The sequence below is a fragment of the Phacochoerus africanus genome, chromosome 16 (genome assembly GCF_016906955.1).
Source record: "Phacochoerus africanus isolate WHEZ1 chromosome 16, ROS_Pafr_v1, whole genome shotgun sequence".
Lineage (NCBI taxonomy): Eukaryota > Metazoa > Chordata > Mammalia > Artiodactyla > Suidae > Phacochoerus > Phacochoerus africanus.
In genome coordinates, this window is record NC_062559.1 from 25,911,000 (window position 1) to 25,931,587 (window position 20,588).

General features: G+C 36.8%; 1 protein-coding gene across 2 annotated transcripts in view; it reads right to left on the reverse strand.

Annotated features, from left to right (window-relative positions):
• The window catches only part of ING3 (inhibitor of growth family member 3), a 29,009-nt gene extending 15,108 nt beyond the window's left edge, over nucleotides 1-13,901 (reverse strand). For both annotated transcript variants that reach the window (XM_047763417.1, XM_047763419.1), the window contains exons 1-4: nucleotides 13,739-13,901; nucleotides 13,414-13,485; nucleotides 10,719-10,819; nucleotides 8,806-8,871 (exon numbers count right to left, since the gene is read on the reverse strand). In XM_047763417.1, the coding sequence (XP_047619373.1) occupies nucleotides 8,806-8,871; nucleotides 10,719-10,819; nucleotides 13,414-13,485; nucleotides 13,739-13,766 (267 nt within the window). In that variant the 5' untranslated portion in view covers nucleotides 13,767-13,901. The remainder of the gene's footprint in view (nucleotides 1-8,805; nucleotides 8,872-10,718; nucleotides 10,820-13,413; nucleotides 13,486-13,738) is intronic.
• Between the last annotated feature and the right edge of the window lie 6,687 nt (nucleotides 13,902-20,588).

The following is a 20,588-nucleotide window of genomic DNA, read 5'->3' on the forward strand; positions in this document are numbered from 1 at the left end:
TATAAAGCACCAGGACACTTAAACAGTATTAAACAGCCATAGTAAGAACCAAACTGAACATGACTGAAACCCGTTAAGTGCATTCCCTCTACCTACATGATCCACAGTGGGCGAAGCACCTATTCTAGCTGATCACCACAATGGCCCTATAGAAATCAGGCAAAGCAAGAGCCTAAGTTAGTTACTCCACCCCTCCACATACACCTGACCCTGTAAGACTGACTTAAAGTAGTAAAGAAGATACTGACCCAATTGAGATTTTCCATTAGCCATGGATTCCTAACACAAGGCTGACCAGCGTCTAATTATTTATTTGTTCCCCACTTAATGTCAATAAAATGCCAGCCACAAAAGCTTCCTTATTCCACAATTCTGAATCATATCCCACAACCCCAAATCATAACTACTTCTTTTTTTTTTTGTCTTTGTAGGGCTGCACCTGCAGCATATGGAGGTTCCCAGGCTAGGGGTCTAATCAGAGCTGTAGTTGCCGGCCTACACCAGAGCCACAGCAGCTTGGGATCTGAGCCGTGTCTGCGACCTACACCACAACTCAAGGCAACGTCAGCTCTTTAACCCACTGAGCAAGGCCAAGGATCGAACCCGCAACCTCAGGGTTCCTAGTCGGATTTGTTTCCGCTGTGCCACATGGGAACTCCGATAACTTCTTCAAATTTAAATCTACTGTGCTTTTTCTGATCTTTTTAGAGATAAAGGAAATTCTGTCAGTGTTATTTGTTAACATATTCATGATCATAAAAATATTTAAGTCAAAGTTGGCCCCTCTTCACAAAACAAAAAATCCTCACCCTTTAATTATTTTTGCATAGACTTATAATCCATTAGTCTTTCTCTTTTGTCTCTCCCAGTTTTTCAATATTCAAATTCTAAAATATGCCATCTGATGGATTCAAATGGAACAAAATGTAGCTTTTTAAAAGTTTCTTTGTGATTTTATGGCTTCCAACACTGTCAAATTCTAAAAGTTAGATGTCAAGCTTGCCCTTTCAGAATGCGCAGTCTATAAGGCTCTAAATTGAAATCCATGGCAATAAGAGAGAAATTTACCCATAAAAAGATGTGGTAATAGTGAATAAGGAGGGTAAACTGGGGAAGAAAAAGGAAACATGATGGCATATTATTTCTCTGATGATAAGTCATGAACATGATTCCTATTGCTCTGAATTATATTTAACTAAATGAAAATTTGATCCATCTTTAGGGTGAATCAAATACTTAAGGCCTTAGCACATAAACTATATCTAATCATTTTCCTGAAAGACAATAAGGATAGGAGACAAATCAAAAGGTCAAGCTCACATAATATATTTCCTCATTTAGAATATCAGATGAAGGATTCTTGAATTTATAGGTAAAATGTGGGTCTGGAATATAAGCATCTCAAAAGTCAGCCAGGATTATAAAAAAGAAGCAAGTTTTAGGGTACTGTGCACCATGAGAGGCTGCTAAAATCATTCAAGCATTAACTAAAAGCTCAAACTTTATCAAAGTACATATAAATCACCTTTATGAGGGAATGTAATCTAATATGGCCTTATGTCAGTGATGCCTGGCTGAAGAACACAAATAAGTGTTTAATGAGGATCAGGATTCCAGAAGAAAGTATTTTAATAGGATAGAATTTTTTTTTTTTTTTTTTTGGTCAGTCAAATTTCACTAAACCTACATAAAGTATCGGTTTGTTCCAATAAAGGCCTAATTCCACAAACTTCTTCACTTGTGGATATTTATGTGGTCTAATTTTTTTCTTAAGTAAATAAAACATTTCAGTGAAAAATAATACAATTAAATACCATACTATATAAAATATGAGGGACAATTATACACTGAATTATACACTCAACTGCTGTATCAAAGTCTGTAAAAATAATATGTGCTTACTTTACATTGTAATAATAATATAATGTTTAAGCATAACACATACAATCTCTTCTAAGGTGCATTTCACTCCTCTGTTTAAAGTCCTTCACTGGCCCTCTACTGCTTTTAGGTAAAAAGCACTGCTCCAGTGGCTTTTAGGCCCTGTATGTATTGGTCCCTGCCTGCCCCTTCTCATACCACTCTTCTCCTTTCTCACTACATACCACCCACACTGGCCTCTTTTCTGGTTCAACCTGTCAAAAACTTTTCCACCTCAGACCCTGCCCTTGGTACATCATTTGCCTTCTTCCCAAAGCTTGTTACATGGCAGGCTCTTTCTCATTTGCAAAGTACCACCTCAAATGTCTTTAGACTACACTCATCCTGAATCCAATAATCTTTATTTAATAGTTCTCCTAGGAGTTCCCATTGTGGTGCAGCAGAAATTAATCTGACTAGTATCTATGGAGATGCAGGTTCGATCCCTGGCCTTGCTCAGTGGGTCGGGGATCTGGTGTTGCCTTGAGCTGCAGTGTAGGTCAGAGATGCAGATCGGATCCCATGTTGCTGTGGCTGTGGTGTGGGCCGACAGCTGTAGCTGATTTGACCCCTAGTCTGAGAACTCCCATGTGCCATGGGTGCGGCCCTAAAAAGCAAAAGAAAAATGGTTTGCCCATACTGACTGTCTGTATCAGTACTGCCCATCCAGCACTCATAGCTTGAGATCTATAAATATTTGCTGAATAAATGAAAGTTATCCTCTCCCATTATGTAGAACTGTATGAATGGAAGTACCACCATTTATTTGGTAAAGGCTCTATGAATAAATTTACCATACTTTTACACCTACACTGTACTCCATCCACTAAACTCTGAAGCACAGAGCATTCTCAGCTCTCAAATGTTAAATGTTATAGGTATTTAATTTGTTTAACATTTATAAAGACTTTCACTTGAATGTTTACAGATGATATTTTGGGAAGTAAAACTAATTTGAGATGGTAAATCCATTTAGGGACTCCCTATTCAAAAAGTTGATAATCCCCTTAAGTATTACTCATAAGGCTCACAGATTTCTTACCCTCAAACATAAAGTGTTCAAATACCACAAGCTACTTTGGAAATACACTGCAGCATATAACACAAGCATTCCAATTAGGCTGCATAACTGATTTTAACATTTTAACAATTATTTATTCATGGAAAGTGATGCTAGTGAGAAAAGTAAAAGAAGAGTTAAAAGTTAACTGAGTTCCAGGGCCTAGGAATTCTCAGATAAGATGAATAGGCTCAGAGCAGAAGTCTGAGCTTAAACAATAATCATTGTATACTTGCTAAAACTAAGTGTTACACATGGAAAAGTAATGGAGGAATGTTTTGCAACTTGGATGGTGAATGTGTGGTGAGGGGTAAAACTGGCATTGGACAGAACAGTTCTTTACCATGTGGCATTGGTCTCACCAGCCTCTGGAGTTGGGGCCTAAGATGAGAAGGGAGTTGCTTCTATGCAGAACCACTGAACAGAGTACAAAACAGTGCAGGTCATGGACAGAACCCTGAGGAACAGCAACCACCGTGAGTGATATCCAAGGAGACTAAGGAAGGCCACAAAAGTGGGAGGATAAAAAATTTAAGTCTCCAGAAGAATGGATTTTATATTAAGAATATTATGGTCACCTGGAAGAGCAATGGAGTATTTTAAAAGGAAGGGAAGGAGAAAAAATAACAAAAAGAAAAGGGGAAGGATGGGAAGGAATGGAGATAGAAAAGAGTAAAGAAAAGACAAAAGGCAGTCTTAGAAATAAAACAGGGGGGTGGGGGAAAAAACAGGTTTAACTTGGCAGAGCTCAAAGGGAGGCAGTGGCTTCAGAAAAGTAGAAATTTTCAGTTAGAGAAATGAGATGAAGTGAGTCTTTAATGGCATGAACAAAAACTTGGCCTACTTAGTTCAGTCTTTTACCAGATATCCCTTAATACCCAATCGTATTAATCTTTGTTAACAAGTTTCTATACAGGCTCTTTACTTTGTGGGCATATCCTTCCATTAAGCACCTACAATATGCTGTCTACAAGAGACTCACCTTAGGGCAAAGGACACATATAAATTAAAAATGAGGGAATGGAAAAAGATATTTCATGCAAATGGAAATGACAGGAAAGCAGTTGTAATACTCACATCAGACGAAATAGTCTTTAAACAAAGACCATTAAGAAAGACAAAGGAGGACACTATTTAATGATAAAATGATCAATTCAAGAAGAGGATATTACACTCATCAATATATATGCCCCTAATATAGAAGCACCCAAATGTATACAACAAACATTCACAGCATAAAAGGAGAAATTGATGGGAATACAGTAAGACTAGGAGATTTTTCACACCCCACTCATATCAATGGACAGATCCTCTAGACAGAAAATCAATAATGCAACAGAGATCCTAAATGACATGATAGAACAGTTAGACTTAATCAATATTTTCAGGACATTACATCTAAAAAAAATCGGAATATATATTCTTTTCAAGTGTACATGGAACTATCTGAAGGACTGACCACATACTGGGGCACAAGACTAACTTAAACAAATTTAAGAGTACAGAAATTATTTCAAGCAGCTTCTTTGACCACAATGGAATGAAACTAGCAATCAACCACAGGAAAAGACATGAGAGAAAAACTTACTACATGAAGACTAAACATGTTACTAAAAAAACAATGGGTCAAAAAGGAAATCAAAAGGGAAATTAAAACATACTTCAAGACAAATGACAATGAAAACACAACCATTCAAAATCTATGGGATGCCACAAAAGTAGTTCTTAGAGGGAAGTTCACAGCAACACAGGCCTTCCTCAAAAAAGAAGAGAAATCTCAAATCAACAACTTAACCTACCACCTAAAAGAAATAAAAAAAGAACAAACAAAATGTAAACTTAGCAGAAGGAAGGAAATCATAAAAATTAGAGAGGAAATCAATAAAATAGAGATTCAAAAAACAATAGAAAAAAAAATCAATAAAACCAAGAGCTGATTCTTTGAAAGGGCAAATGAAATTGACAAACCTTTAGCCAGACTCACCAAGAAGAGAGAGAGAATGCAAAGAAACAAAATAAGAAATGAAAAAGGAGAAATCGCAATGGATACTGCAGAAATTCAGAAAACATAAGAGAATATTACGAATAATGATATGCCAACAAATTTGACAACCTGTAAGAAATAGAAACTTTCTAGAGTCATAGAGCCCACCAAAACTGAATCAAGAAGGAAAAGATCATTTAAACAGACCCATCACTAGAGATGAAACTGAATAGGTAATAAATACACTCCTCCAAACAAAAGTCCAGGACCAGATTGCTACACAGGCAATTCTACCGAACATATGAGAAGAACTTATACTCATTCTTCTTAAACTTTTCCAAAAAATTGAAGAAGAGGAAACACTCCCAAAGACATTTTATGAAGTCACCATCACCCTAATACCAAAACCAAAGATACCACCAAAAAAGAAAATTACAGACCAATATCTTTGATGAATACAGATGCAAAAATTCTCAACAAAATTTTAGCCAACTGAATCCAACAACACATAAAAAACATCATATACCACAATCAAGTGGGTTTCATCTCAGGCTCATAAATATGGTTCAACATATGCAAATCAATCAATGTCATACACCACATTAACAAAAGAAAAGTCAAAAACTACATGATCATCTCAATAGATGCAAAAAAAGCATTTGACAAAATCCAATATCCATTCATGATAAAAACACCTACCAAAGCGGGTATAGAGGGAACATACTTTAACACAATAAAGCCATTTATGACAAACCCACAGCCAATATAATACTCAACAGAGAAATACTGAAAGCCTTCCTGCTAAAATCTGGAACAAGACAAGGATGCCCCACTCTTAGCACTTTTATTCAACATACTATTGGAAGTCCTAGCCAGAGCAATCAGACAAACAAAAGAAATAAAAGGTATCTAAGTTGGAAGAGAAGAGGTAAAATTGTAACTCTATGGAGAGGACATGATACTATATATAGAAAACCCTAAGAACTTCACACAAAAACTAAGGGAACTGATCAAGGAATTCAGCAAAGTAACAGGATACAAGATTAACTTTCAGAATCAGTTGCATTTCTGTATACTAACAATGAAATATTAGAAAAGGAATATAAAAATTCAATACCTTTTAAAATTGCACCACCAAAAATTAAATACCTAGGAATAAACCTGACCAAGGAGGTATAAGACTTGTATGCTGAGAAATATAAAACATTAATCAAGGAAATTAAAGAAGATTAAAAGAAATTAAAAGACATATATGCTCCTGGATTGGAAAATTAGTATCATTAAAATGGCCATACTACTCAAAGCAATCTACAGATTTAATGCAATCCCTATCAAATTACCCAAATTACCCATGACTTTTTTTTTGTCATTTCTGGGGCCACGCCCACCACATATGAAGGTTCCCAGATTAGGGGTCTAATCGGAGCTGTAGCCGCCAGCCTATGACACAGACACTGCAATGCGGGATCCGAGCTCCGTCTGCAACCTACACCACAGCTCACAGCAACGCTGGATCCTCAACCCACTGAACAAGGCCAGAAATCGAACCTGCAACCTCACGGTTCCTAGTCAGATTCGTTAAGCACTGAGCCATGACAGGAACTCCCCCATGACATTTTTCATGGAACTAGAACAATCTAAAAATTTATATGGAATTACAAAAGACCCGAAAAAAAAAAAAAAAAAGAAGAAACAGCAGGAGGCATAAGTCTCCTAGATTTCAGACAATACTATAAAGCTACGTAATTAAGACAGCATGGTACTGGTACAAAAACAGGCATAAAGACCAATGGAACAGAATAGAAAGCCCAGAATTAAACCCAGACACCTATGGTCAATTAATCTCTGACAAAGGAGGCAAGAATATAAAATGGGGAAAAGACAGTCTCTTCAGCAAATGGTGCTGGGAAAATTGGACAGGTGAATGTAAATCCATGAAACTAGAACACATCCTCATGCCATGCACAAAAATAAACTCAAAATGGCTTAAAGACTTAAACATAAGATAAGACACCATAAAACTCCTAGAAGAGAACACAGGCATTCTGACATCAACTGTACAAATGTTTTTTTAGGTCAGTGGCCCAAGGCAACAGAAATAAAAACAAAAATAAACCAATGGGACCTAATCAACAACAGGGCTTACTCTCCAAAATATAAAAACAGTTCATTCAACTCAATAGCAAAAATAATAATAACCCAATTAAAAAATGAGCAGAAGACCTAAATAAACATTTCTCCAAAGAAGACATATGGATGGCCAACAGGCTTACAAAAAAATGCTCACCATCACTAATTATTACAGAAATGCAAATCAAAACAATGAGGTACCACATCACACAAGTCATAATGGCCATCATTAATAAGACTACACATAACAAAAGCTGGAGAGGGGCTGGAGAAATGGAAACCCTCTTACACGATTGGTGGGAACATAAATTGGTATAATTACTATGGAAAACAGCATGGAGGTTCCTCAGAAAATTAAATATAGATCTACCACATGATCTAGCAATCCTACTCCTAGGCACATATCCAGAGAAAACTTTCATTCAAAAAGATACACGCACCCCTATGTTCACTGGAGCTCTATTCACAATAGCCAAGACATGGAAACAACCTAAATGTTCATTGTCAGATGAATGGATTAAGAAGATGTGGTACATATACACAATGGAATACTACTCCGGCATAAGGCAATGTGGTCCTGCTGTATAGCACAGAAAACTATGTCCAATCACTTGTATTAGAATGTGATAGAAGATAATATGAGAAAAAGAACATATATACACACACACACATATATATATATCAGTCACTTTGCTGTACAGCAGAAATTGACAAAACATTGTAAATTATAATAAAAAATTTAAAAAAATTTTCACCATATAAAAATAGTTAAGCATTTTCTATAGGTATACATAACAAATGTTTTCAAGTTTAGTATAGCATTCACAATGCATACCATATGGGGTATGTACATTTTATCTATGTCTTGTTCATCAATGATATTTATATTAACACATACTTGTTCAGTAATAAAATTGTATCCAGACAAGACTATAAAAATAAGACATGAATCCATATGCTAAAGTTAATCAAAAGTGAGCCTTTGTTTTCAGCTTTAACTCGCTCTGAAGCAAAACCAGAAATAAGTATTTCCAAAGTACATACTTTGGGATAAGATGCTTTACATTTTTTTTTTAAAAAAGCACCATAATTATACCAATTTGAGGAATACTGCATATATCTGTCTTCTTGGTGATTTCAATCTTTTAGAAGTGCTGCTGCTACTGCAAAACAACTTTTTAAAAAAGTTTATTTATACTTGTATTTCCCAAACATTTTTGCCACCTGTGTTAGTTGCTGAGTGCTAGCTACTGAAACCACTTATGAGAGAGTTGAATCTATCTATTAACACTGACTCAAATTAGTCTCTTCTTCATTTTAGATCAGACTACCAAGAACAGTCCACACAGTTCTCTTAAGTGTATTTTACCACAGAAACAATCTCAAGATGACTTCTCAGGTAAGTACATTACCATAAGAATTAATATAAAGTTAAACACCTACTTTTTGTTTTTTAAAAAAAGCCTAAGATCAGCTACAATCTTACAGCAATGCAGATTTGGCTAAAATATAATGTTCTTTACCTATTAACTATGGACTCTCTGTAAGTCTCTTCCACCAAAAAAAAAAGGCGTAACTCTGGAATTAAATGGGGTCAAGAAAGCAATAATTCAGTTTAGTCTGCTCTTCCTATTATGTTGAAGCTAACACAATTTAAAACAAATTCATAATTCAAATACTTATGGCACAGCATCACATTCATTTTACTTACCAAGTCATATATCTGGTTTGCCAACTGCACTTTCTCATCTGCATCTTCCAAAGCTTTATAATAATCCTGAATAAAAACATTTGTCTTTTAAGAATAAATTACTAATTTTAAAATATGTATATCCAGGATATGTAACTACATTTTCATTATCATACCTTGTTAATCACTGTCAGTCATTCTACAACAGCAATAAAAATCATGTTTAGGGATAGGGTAGGGTTAAAAATTTTAGACGAAGAGCCTAGGATTAAAGGAAGATGATCAGAATTCCTAGAAAAGATATGAATGAAAATGAATACCATTCCAAGTCTAGCCTCTATACTAGTAAAAGTTATGTGAGCCAAAAAAAAGTTATTTTTCTTTAAAAATAAATGTCATTTAAGATGTAAGACTTATCTAATTTGTAAAGAATACGTATGCTCTCCATTTTTAAAACCTGTTACAAAAAGCAGCTATTGAAAGGATACATGTCTTTGTTCCCAATCGTTCTATAACTCTCATTTTAGGTGAAGTATCAATTCATACAACTCAACCTATACTTTAGGTTTCTCCACAGCACAAAGCAAATTATTACTTTCTTAAATCCTGTAAGTTTCCATGGAGTATCAGACTTTTCAGGGTATACCCAAGATGTGCTATACCAAAAACCTAACAGGATAAAGGGAGAGTGAATGACTTTGGGATGTATATATATGATGTCTATGCTCACATGCACCTGGGCCTCAGGGTGCCCTCCAAGTCAGGACTAATTCTATAAAAGATTCTATAATTTTTTGCTCCTAACAGAAATAATATTCCCCTTATGTGGCAAAATAAAGAACACAATTAGTTTTCCAATTTCTTTCTCAGCTGATCCCTGAACAATTCTATGAAGGTTGGGGGTTAGGGAGCCATTATTACTCAGAGATCTTATAGGACCTGTCCATGTCACACAGTCAAATGGCAGAGTCACGACCAAACTCAGGGTTTTGGTTTTTTTTTTTTTTTTTGGTCTTTTTGCCATTTCTTGGGCCGCTCTTGCGGCATATGGAGGTTCCCAGGCTAGGGGTCTAATCAGAGCTGTAGCCACCACAGCCTGTGCCAGAGCCACAGCAACATGGGATCCGAGCCGTGTCTGCGACCTACACCACAGCTCACGGCAACACCGGATCCTTAACCCACTGAGCCAGGCCAGGGATCGAACCTGCAACCTCATGGTTCCTAGTCGGATTTGTTAACCACTGCACCATGACGGGAACTCCAAAACTCAGGGTTTTTAAGTAGTTCTTCCAATGTATCCCCAAATAAACTAGATCATACTTTTAAAGGAAATCCTAAGGAGAGAGCTGATACCCATTCTAATCTAGAAGAGAGTTCTAAGTACTATAAAACGAATAAAAATTCAAAGAATTCTGTATTTATAGGCCCAATTGATGAATGAATCCAGAGTTTTAAACTAAAAAGTCTTTTTAAGAATTCTTTTAACTCTTAGGATTCTGTCCTCCTATTATCCCACCAATCTAGGTACCTAGCAATATATAAAATACACTTCAAGGCTGCTAATTTTCACCCCAGTTTGTGCCAAAATTGGAAGACAGTAAGGCTCTAAAGACAAGGCAATTTTAATTACCTGTAACTAGAACAAAACAAATTAAAAGGAAAAAACATAGATTTTAAACAACTTTGTAACTCTCTAATAAGTTACTAATCATTGAAATAATTTTCTAAATTACTAAAATGCTTTGATGATTAAAAATTCCTAGAGCTGAAGCTCTAAAATGCAATAAATCATTTTTAATTTTATACATCACATTTAAACACTAAAGAGCTATTGGTAACTTTCCCTCATTTAGATACTCCAAAAACTATTTTAAAATATCTTCCTCAGAGGGTCCCAATACTTATTGATAAACCATCAAAAGTGTTTAACATACCTTTTTGATGGATGCCATTTGCTCTTCTCTCCACTCTGGTTTATTTTTCTTTGCATTCATGAAGAATTCACTGACTCTTTGTTCTAGTTGATCCATTGCATCTAGGATATAATAAAAACATTTCACCCTTAGATGGCCAAACTCATACACTGAATATACATGCTTTGACAAGAAGAAAGAAAAAAATATCTGACCACATACACTCTCTCACTTGGTAATGTAAATATGTTCTGATAATGTAAATATGTATGATGCCTTAATCACCTTAGCTTAAAAAAAGTTACAATTTTCCCTACTGACAATTTATTTTTGTTGTTACATCAAACTTTTTCAGATAGTCAAACTAGTCAACAGTGTAGACAGATGCTATATCATAGTTGTTGAATAGTACAGTCTTGGGGTCAAAACCTAATGTTACTAAGTCAGCCAAATGTGCCAAAGTACAATTTCTCATTGGATTTCTTTCAATAAGGAATGAGATAAAAAGATTTCAACCTCTTGCTATGTACCATTAAGTAGCCCATCATGTCCCATCATGACTGAAAGCAGAGATTAATCATTTATTCACTTAATGTATATTATTTATTCCAGATAAGCTCTTCCTGAAATGTGTGCTAAATATAGTCATTCTGCTCTATGTCTATTTAAAAAGGAAAAATAAACAAAAGGGATTTTGTTGCTATGCAAATTGAGGAAAACCTTTTTACTGTATCATTTTTGAGATATTCAGTGAGTAACAGTCCATCTCCTAACTTATTTGACAAAGAGATCTCTTTTGTTAATCTATAATACCTATTAACTTTAAACAATTATTATACAAATTCAAGTTTAAAAAAAACTCTAACTTACATATTCAAGTCCAGATTACTAAAGAACTTAAAAATTTGTAATCATGAAAAAGTATAATAGCTACCTTTTATTGAATGCTCACTTTGTATCAGGTACTATATGCTCTAATTTCTCTCTATTATTTTTAATCTTCATGATGATTCTCATTTTACAGACAATAAATCCCTCAGAAGTGGCAATGTGGTCAAGGTCAATGAGTAAGTTTCTAAAGCTCTAAAATAAACTCAGATTTGCTGGACAACAAAATCCATGCTCAAGCCTATACAAAACACTTCTCTAGCAAATCTTTAGCATTTCAAATACATTAAAGTTAAAATGAATTTTGTGAGCAAGCTGGAGAAACACACAACTCAGATTTCCACACTACAATCCACTGAACAGAAGGTGGCTTCCAAGACATATTACCTTGTTTCATGCACCACACGAAATTGGCAGGAGGCTGAGAAAAGAATATTCATGAACAATGGGTATGGAAGTATGTGTGGTGCTGGTGGGGCAGAGAAGGGAGGTGGGAGCTGGGGGATGGGGGCTACCTCAAGACTACCACACTCTGAAAGGTTTTATTCTCTGATCTCTTTCCATAATACTCTTTTCCTCATTATCACATCCCCAAACCCAGATGTTCCCCCCAGCCTTACTTCTCTGAGAAGAAAATCTGTCAGCACAAGAAATATCCTATGCATAGTCTAAACATGGGATACATGTGATCAGGAAACATCTTCTGTTGATATACCCTATTGGACTTCCCCTGTGGCCTACAGCATAACTAATGGCATTGTCTCTGCAGATATACCCTATGAAGGCCAGCCATTAATATTATTAAGCAATTAAACAGTACTTACGTTTCTCCAAACAAGAGTGACAGACAGCCAACAAAGTACACTTGATTAAACATTTTAATTATGGATCACATTATTCACATTCTTAATTTTTAATATAGGATTTCTACAAGACAGTGGTAACAGCTATATTCGTTTCACAAAGGGGAAAGGTGTGTGAGGTTCTTTCAGAGCATGATGAGTATACACTTGGCACTCAACACTGTTTTCTTGTTTTGAAGTGTAAATTTCCTGTACTTATCTTTTTATCATCAAAGGTATTTATTCTTTATCTTCTCTGAATCATAAACTCTTTAAAAGAAATTTCACAGAAAAAAAATGATCATATAAACTAAATACTGCTCTATGAAAGGGCCAAGTTATTTTTGGGAAAAAGTCTTCGGATTAACAAAAAGACCAAAAGCCAAAGTTTTTGTTACAGTAGACAAGCAGCTTTACAGTAAAATCCAATTTCCTTTCTCATGTTTGATTGAGAAACTATCATGCTGTTGACAATTGAGAATGTATCCTATAATGTGTAACTTTTCAAATTGGACATTCTAAGTTCACCAGGGTCTCTAAAGAACTACATATAACCTGTGCTTCCATATGCATTTCCTCTCTTGAATTTTGACTAGAATGAATTTTAACAAATACATAAATGCCGCAATCTATGTTCTATACGTGAAGTCTCAAGTCAAAGTCTTCGCAACATTGATGCCAACGTTCACTAAAACATATGTCTACATTCTCAATGAAGGTACAGAAACTTTTATTGTACAGTCTCAAATTCGAAAAAAAAGGTGCACATGTGCTCTGATGTCACCTTCTTTTGTAAAAGCCAGGAGAAAAGTAGCGTGGGAAACAGAAGAGCCAAGATTCGGCATTGCCGGTTCTTTTTGACAACTCCTTATGATGTACTAGCGAGGGAGCCGGAGGAGAGTCAAATAGCAGAGGTGCTGGCGTCGATGGCAAGTAAGTCTGGCACTGAACGCGCGCAGCGAACAAGGGCAAACGCGCCGACTTACTCTGCACCTGCAGATCCATCTCGCGCATCTCCGTGAAGCGGTCCCTCAGGTCCATTGGCAGCTGCTCAATCACTGTCAATGGGAAAGTCAGTCAGAAGGGCGGGGCCAACGGCGAAAGTACGCGCCGACGTCGCTGCGTGCGTGCGTGCGTGCGTGCGTGGGGGGGGCGCGAGGGAGCCGGCAGCCCACAACGAGGCTGCCAGTTACCGTGAGAAAGAAACATCCCCCGCCTCCCCCTCCCTCCCGCCAGCCCGCCAGCCCGTCCACTCCTGCTCTCGCCCGCCCTCAGGTCCCCCAGTCGGGCCCGCCGGCGCCGCCCACTCACTTTCTAGATAGTCCTCTAGGTACAACATCGCGGCCCTTAGAGCTGGGGGAGCGAGGGGGTCCAGGGGTTTATTTGTGTCACTCGCTGTCGCCGGAGTTTTGTCCCTTCCAATATGGCGCCTCCGCTAGCAGCACCCGCTCGGCTTCGGCGGAAAAAAAAAAAAAGAAAAAAAAAACCCACTTTGGCGCCTGACGGCGCCTGCCTCACTGCCGCCCGGAGTGGTCATTGGCTGGCTGAAGAGGTGACGTAAGCCGAGCGGAGCACGTCCCCGCGCCTTTGTGGGAAGTGTAGTTTTCGTCCTTCCCCAGCAAGAAAGAACACGCTGGCAGTCCTCCCCTTGCAAACTACAAAAACCAGGTGCCGTTGCGAACGGTGCGCAGCAGAATCTGAAATGCGGTGCCTCTGTTTATTTGTTGATTTTTGCACGGGTAGTGATGGGAGTTGTATGCGCCTACAGAACACAACTAGGAACAACTTTTCACCTGTTCTTTACTGCCGCGATTCCATGTCCTGGCGTTTATGAGTCATGGATTTCAAGTAGTGTGAGGCAAACGGCAAGGGTTCTAACGCTAGAATAATCGGCAAAGTTCGGGCAATTGGAACTGTTTAAAACAGAACTCACTGTTGGAATTTATCCTCCGTATCCGCTCCTAAAAATATAAATGGGACATCTGGTTGGCTGACATAGAACTAAAACAGTTTACACTCAGAATATTGAGTGAATTATGTATTTACCATATTAAAATATGCACAAATGGTTCTCAATAGCCACTGCATTCTATTTTGCAGTCCATCTAGTCGTTCTAATGTAATTGATCTATATAGCTATACCTGCATCCGAAACATTAATAAGTGAGCAAACAGAAATAACGGGTGGAGCCTTACCATCTAATTGTCTGTCTTAGCAATAACTTAACAATAATTACGTTGAGTAAATAGCCTGTATTTGACGTCTGTAGTCCAGGGCGTTGTCTTTTTCTATCTTCGACTCCTCCCCGCGTCTGTTCAGCTGTGATATATTTAGCCCTTCACTGCTCAGTTTGTTTCCTTTTTCTTAAAAACGTTTGCACTCAGTAGATATTGGGTATTGTTATTTTCCATCTATTTTAATCCTCCACCCCCAGGAAAATGTGTCTTTAGTTCATAATTTAATGTTCTCTTTATATTTTTTAGATTGGAGTTGAAACACTTTGTTTCCTGCTTTTTCTCTCCTCTACATTTTCTTATACTTAAAACTTTTCATAGCTGTTCATCAAGATACTTATCTGTCATATTGACAAATCTCAAAGGAAACTTACCTCAATCCTAATAAGAGTTACCTAGTTTATTTTCTGTACTTTGACCTAAAATCTACTGCATTCAGTCTTCCTTCCACCCTTCCTCCCTCCCTTCTTTCTTCTGGCTGCTTTTGAGATTTCTTTTGATATTTTTACAGTTTTGCAGTAATTAATCTAGGTATGAATTCCTTTATTTCCTCTTTTCCTCCTTCCCTAACTCCTCTCCCTCCCTTCCTCTTTCTTTCCTTCAAAAAAACTTAGGAAAAAAAAAAAAAACTTAGAATTTAAGGGGATTCCTGAATCTCAGGAATAATGCCCTGCAACAGTTGTGGAAAATTCTCAACCATTATCTCTTCAGTATTACTGAATACTCATCAGTGTTCAGCATTCTTCTCCATACCTCATTTTTCTCCGTTATCTCTTAGAACATCCATAGGACGTCACTTTATCTTCCATTTCTCTCGGTCTTTCCTTTATACGGTCCATCTCAAATTTTTTCAATACTTTTCAATTTTGGAAGTTCTATTTGCTTTCTCTTTTTAAGCCATTTTCTAATTTATTGTACAAATTAAACATAGTCTATACTCTGTCTCTGTTAAATTCAATGCTGAAATTTTTATGAGTCTTGGGCACTCTGCTGTTTCTTCTAGCTTTTGCACACGGTGCTTGTTTCCTTGGAGGCTGTTATTTTGGACTCTACACATATTCTGGGGTTGTAACGGAATTTGTTGAGGCCAGAGTTAAAACTGAGTTTTCTTAGAGATTATTAGAATTTGCTTCTCCAAGTTGCTTGGAGGCACCATCAGTCCTAGTGTCAGATTAAATTCTCTACTTGAGGTTTATTGGATTGCATAGGTATATTGAATTTGGGCCTCAAATCCAAGTGGCTTGTTACAGATTCTCAGGGGAGACTTTTTCTTCCTTTCTTGGGTTCCAAGGTCAAGACAAGTATGAAGCCCACTTTGGCCCTCACTTATTTCTCCGGATATTCTCATTTTTCTTCATTCTTTCTTTTGCTTTTTCCCCTGTGAGATTCCTTCATTTTCTACCATTTCATCGATAGATTTGATTTTTTTTTTTTTAACCCAGCTTTTTTTGTTGTTTTCAACAGGTGGTTCCTTCAGAGTAGCTAAAATAGCATATGGTCAGAAATAGAAGAAATAGAAGTCCACCATTTTAAGTGTAAACTGAGCTTTTTTAGGGAGTTTTCCACATAAAGGAGAGTGAGATAATAGGTGGTTCCCAATTCAGTACACATGCATACACACGCCAAAGAAATAAAAAAAAATAATAAAACTTACAGTCTTTATATCTTATGTAATGAATGCAATTCTTATTCTTGGATCATGTGTCAGTAACAGAAAGCTGTATACATACACACATGTAACAACCTCTTACCTTGTTAGGTCATATACAGATACTACCACATTTGTAGGGGACAACCCTCCTATACAGGGCTGACCATATCTGTATTACATTACAGATATTGTAATATTGTATCATATCATATTGTAATATTGTATCATATCAGTGTATCCTCATAATCTATCACAAAGAGAAGGTGCTCGATTAATTTATATTACCAGCCTCAGGAAAATGAATGTTAGCCTAAGGCTTTCAAAATCAAACACAAGTAAGTAGTTACAGACCATGATGCCATTGTGTATAAATAAATTCACATTTGCCTCTGTCTTTAAATAAGCATCCCTAGCACATCTACCACCTCAAGCAAATCATTTCCTTAATATACTCCTTATCTTTAATAATTTAGGAAAATTATTTTCAAAAATAATCATTAAATAATATAATGATAATGGTTAGAAAAGAAATTAAGACTATACATTTTATTTTATTAAACTTCATTATATGATCATATTTATAGTGAATATTTAACTTTACAGTGAAAAGGAAAAAATAGATTAATCCTTTTTGATTACATTTGAACAATACTTGAAAAGTGAAAATATATTGGCTATTGGCTTGTTGCACTAATAAATAACTACATTAAAATGTAATAACAAATATCAAACTAGAAGAATAACAATTTTAAAAGACATTTCAATTTTCAAGATATTATTCAAATTCAAGAATATGTTTCATGTATGTGCTAAAAATTGCACTTAATAAACAAAAATATTACCCTCAGTTCATAGGTAGTTTTACTGTTTTAAATTTAAAATACAAATTAAGGAGTTCCCGTCATGGCACATCAGAAACGAATCTGACTAGTATCCATGAGGACGCAGGTTCGATCCCTGGCTTCACTCAGTGGGTTGGGAATCCATGTGGCCAGTGAGCTGTGGTATAGGTCACAGTGGTTTGAATTCTGAGTTCCTGTGGCTGTGGCTCTGATTCGACCCCTAGCCTGGGAACTTCCACATGCTGCAGGTGCAGCCCTAAAAAGCAAAATAAATAAAAGAAAAGAAAAGAAAGTACAAATTAAAACTCCAAGTGATCATATGGAATTATATAACTGAAATGACACAAGTTCTGTATCTGTCTTTACAAATCACTATGCTTTCAATGTTTTTTTTGCTTATTTTTTAATGAAGGATAGTTGATTTAAATGTCATGATAATTTCAGGTATATAGCACAGTAATTCAGTTACATATGTATATATGTATTCCTTTTCAGATTCTTTTCCCTTATTGGTTATTATAAAGTATTGATTATAGTTCCCTGTGCTATACAGTATAGGTTCTTGTTGGCTGTCTATTTTATATATAGTAGCGTGTACATGTTAACCCCATCCTCCTAATTTATCTCCCACACTTTCCCTTTGATAACCATGAATTTTTTGTCTGTGTAGGTCTATTTCTATTTTGTAAATAAGCTCATTTGCATCTTTTGTTTTTAGATTCTGCGTATAAGTGATGTCATGTGAGTTTTGTCTTTGTCTGGCTTACTTCAGTTAGTATGATAATTTCTAGGTCCATCCATGTTGCTGCTGTAAATGGCATTAGTTCATTCTTCTTATGGCTGAGTAATATTCCACTGTGTATTTATTGTATATGTGTGTGTGTGTGTATAGATATATATTTATACATCATATCTTCTTCATTCATCTGTTGATGAACATTTAGTTGGCTTCTATGTCTTGGCTATTGTAAATAGTGCTGCAGTGAATATTGGGGTGCATGTATCTTTTCGAATTATAGTTTTTTCCCAGATTCAATCCACCATTTAACAGGAATATGTAGGGCCAGTTATTAAAATTCAACCATAACTTCAGAGACTCTTTAGAACTTAGACCAACAATACGTTTTTTCAGGGAGAAATATTTTATCACTGACATTGTTTTGAATTGCTGGCACATTGTGACAATAAAAGTAGACTGTGAACATCAGTTTGATTATTTTTAATCCACTAAAGACAATATTCCCTCTTATTTCCTGCTCCCATTGTAATGCCCTTGCAGTAGCACTTACTGTACCATTTACCTAATTGTACTGTCACTTCTACAAATTATATTGTTTCATGATTACACTTCTGTGCTGGGCACCATGCTAGGTATTCTTATAAGTTATCTCCTTTGAGCCTTGCCACAATCTGACAGGGCAAAGTACCCTTCATTATTCTTATTTCAAGGGTGAAGAAACAATCTTAGGGATATTGAGTAACTTGGTTTAGGTCATATGAGCAAATAGCAGAGACAGTGTTCAAATGCAGGTCTGTCTGACTCAAAATCTCTAATACATCCAAAGCTGCTTCCATTTATTCATGCAACACGTAAGAATTGAGTGCTTTCTGCATACTAGGAATAGAACAGCGCATAAGAAACAGTCCTTGTCAGCAAAGGGTTCTAAGATTAGTCAAGCACCTCATTTTTGCAGAGGTGGGCACTCTCTTGTATCTCTCACCCTAGATTAGATTTACCTTTTCAAAAACTTCATCTCTGTGTCATCATTGAGTATGTACCCTTTGGTGTCTCCATTTTTTTTTTTTTTTTTTCTGTTCTATCTTTCTGGAACTCCTGGTAATCAGGTGTTGAAATTTCAAGTTAGACTCTCCACTTTTTATATCTTCTTTTTCTCTTTTCTTGTTTGTTCTACTTTCTGCATTGATTTCACCAATCATGACTTCCGGTATTTGCATTTTTAAGAATTCCTCTATTTATTCTATCTGTTAACAGTCTCTCAGAGTCATCATTTCCTTAAGTGATTCATTGCATTTGAATGTAAGCTCATTTCCAACAGAAGCTCCTCTTCTTTGCATCCTAGCCTGAGGAGCAATTCTAACAGGTATTGCTCTATTTGTCTCTATATGGGCTCTCTCATATTTCACTGGGCCAGACCTTGTTAAAGGGTCCCAGCACCTCCTGAGGAGTCTGAATTTGGATTCCACTCTCATGGCATGGTGTAGTCTGGGCTCTAAATTGTGTTGGGTTGCCTTTTCACTTGTGATTTTAGGTGGATGGTTGGCAAACTTCTTTGCTGTTTCCCAAGTCAGTTTCACAGAAGGAGCAGCTTTTTGACATTACTGGATTTTTTGCTGAAGCTGGTTAGCTTTAGCTCCCTACAAATGTATGACCTGAGACTTGTCTTAAAAAATGATTAAAGGCAATCTAAGTGATGCAAAAAAGATGTTATTTAATGTTTCGTGAAGAATCTGCAAAATGGGAGTTCCCTTCGTGGCTCAGCGGAAATGTATCTGACTAGTATCCATGAGGATGTGAGTTCGATCCCTGGCCTCTCTCAGTGGGTCAAGGATCTGGCGTTGCCTTGAGCTGTGGTGTAAGTCACAGACGCGGCTTGCATCCTGTGTTGCTGTGGCTGTGGCACAGGCAGGCAGCTCCAGTTCCAACTGGACCCCTAGGCTGGAAACTTTCATTTGTCATGGGTATGGCCCTAAAAAAGCAAAAAAAGAATCTTCTAAATGGGGTGAAAGCCATCTTAATAAGGTGAAGAATAAAGAACAAGGAAGAGAGAAATAGAAAATATCTGAGTAGTTGGGTCCACAGAGCCAGCCTGTTTGGGGTGAGAAGGAACAAGGAAATAAGAATAGAGCCCACCATGGGCTCAATATTTGGGGATTGGCTGACTGTGAATCCTGTGTTTCTGGTCAAGTGGAACATTTACAGGGATGTGACAGTTATCCGCAGTTCAGTTTGCATACATGGCACTGGGGGCAGGAGCGGCTCTATCTTGGGCCCAGAAACTTATTTCAACACCTATAATATTTTCACTTTACTCCAGTCAGAACCCTATGACCCAACAGTTAAGGCCTATAAACTAGTTCTTTTGGCTCCAGCTCTCGCTCATTCTCTTATCATGTGTCTACTCTTCACTTCTGGCATCTAAGGATTTCATTAGCTTTGTTTCAAACTTTCTTCTTATATTTATCCAGAATTTCCATTTGTCTTGAGGAAATGGTTTTGTGACAGCTTCATAGCCAGTTATCCATCTTTCTTCTCAATATCTTCCCCCTCCCATGCACTGAACCCCATAAGGCAATCCCCTATACAAAGGCCCCTTAACTCTCTTCCCATTAGTCACATGTTGTCTTTCTCTGTCTCCTCTCCTAGGAACACCTAGGAACCAGGCCAGGAAAGTAGAACCTTACTTAAAGACAT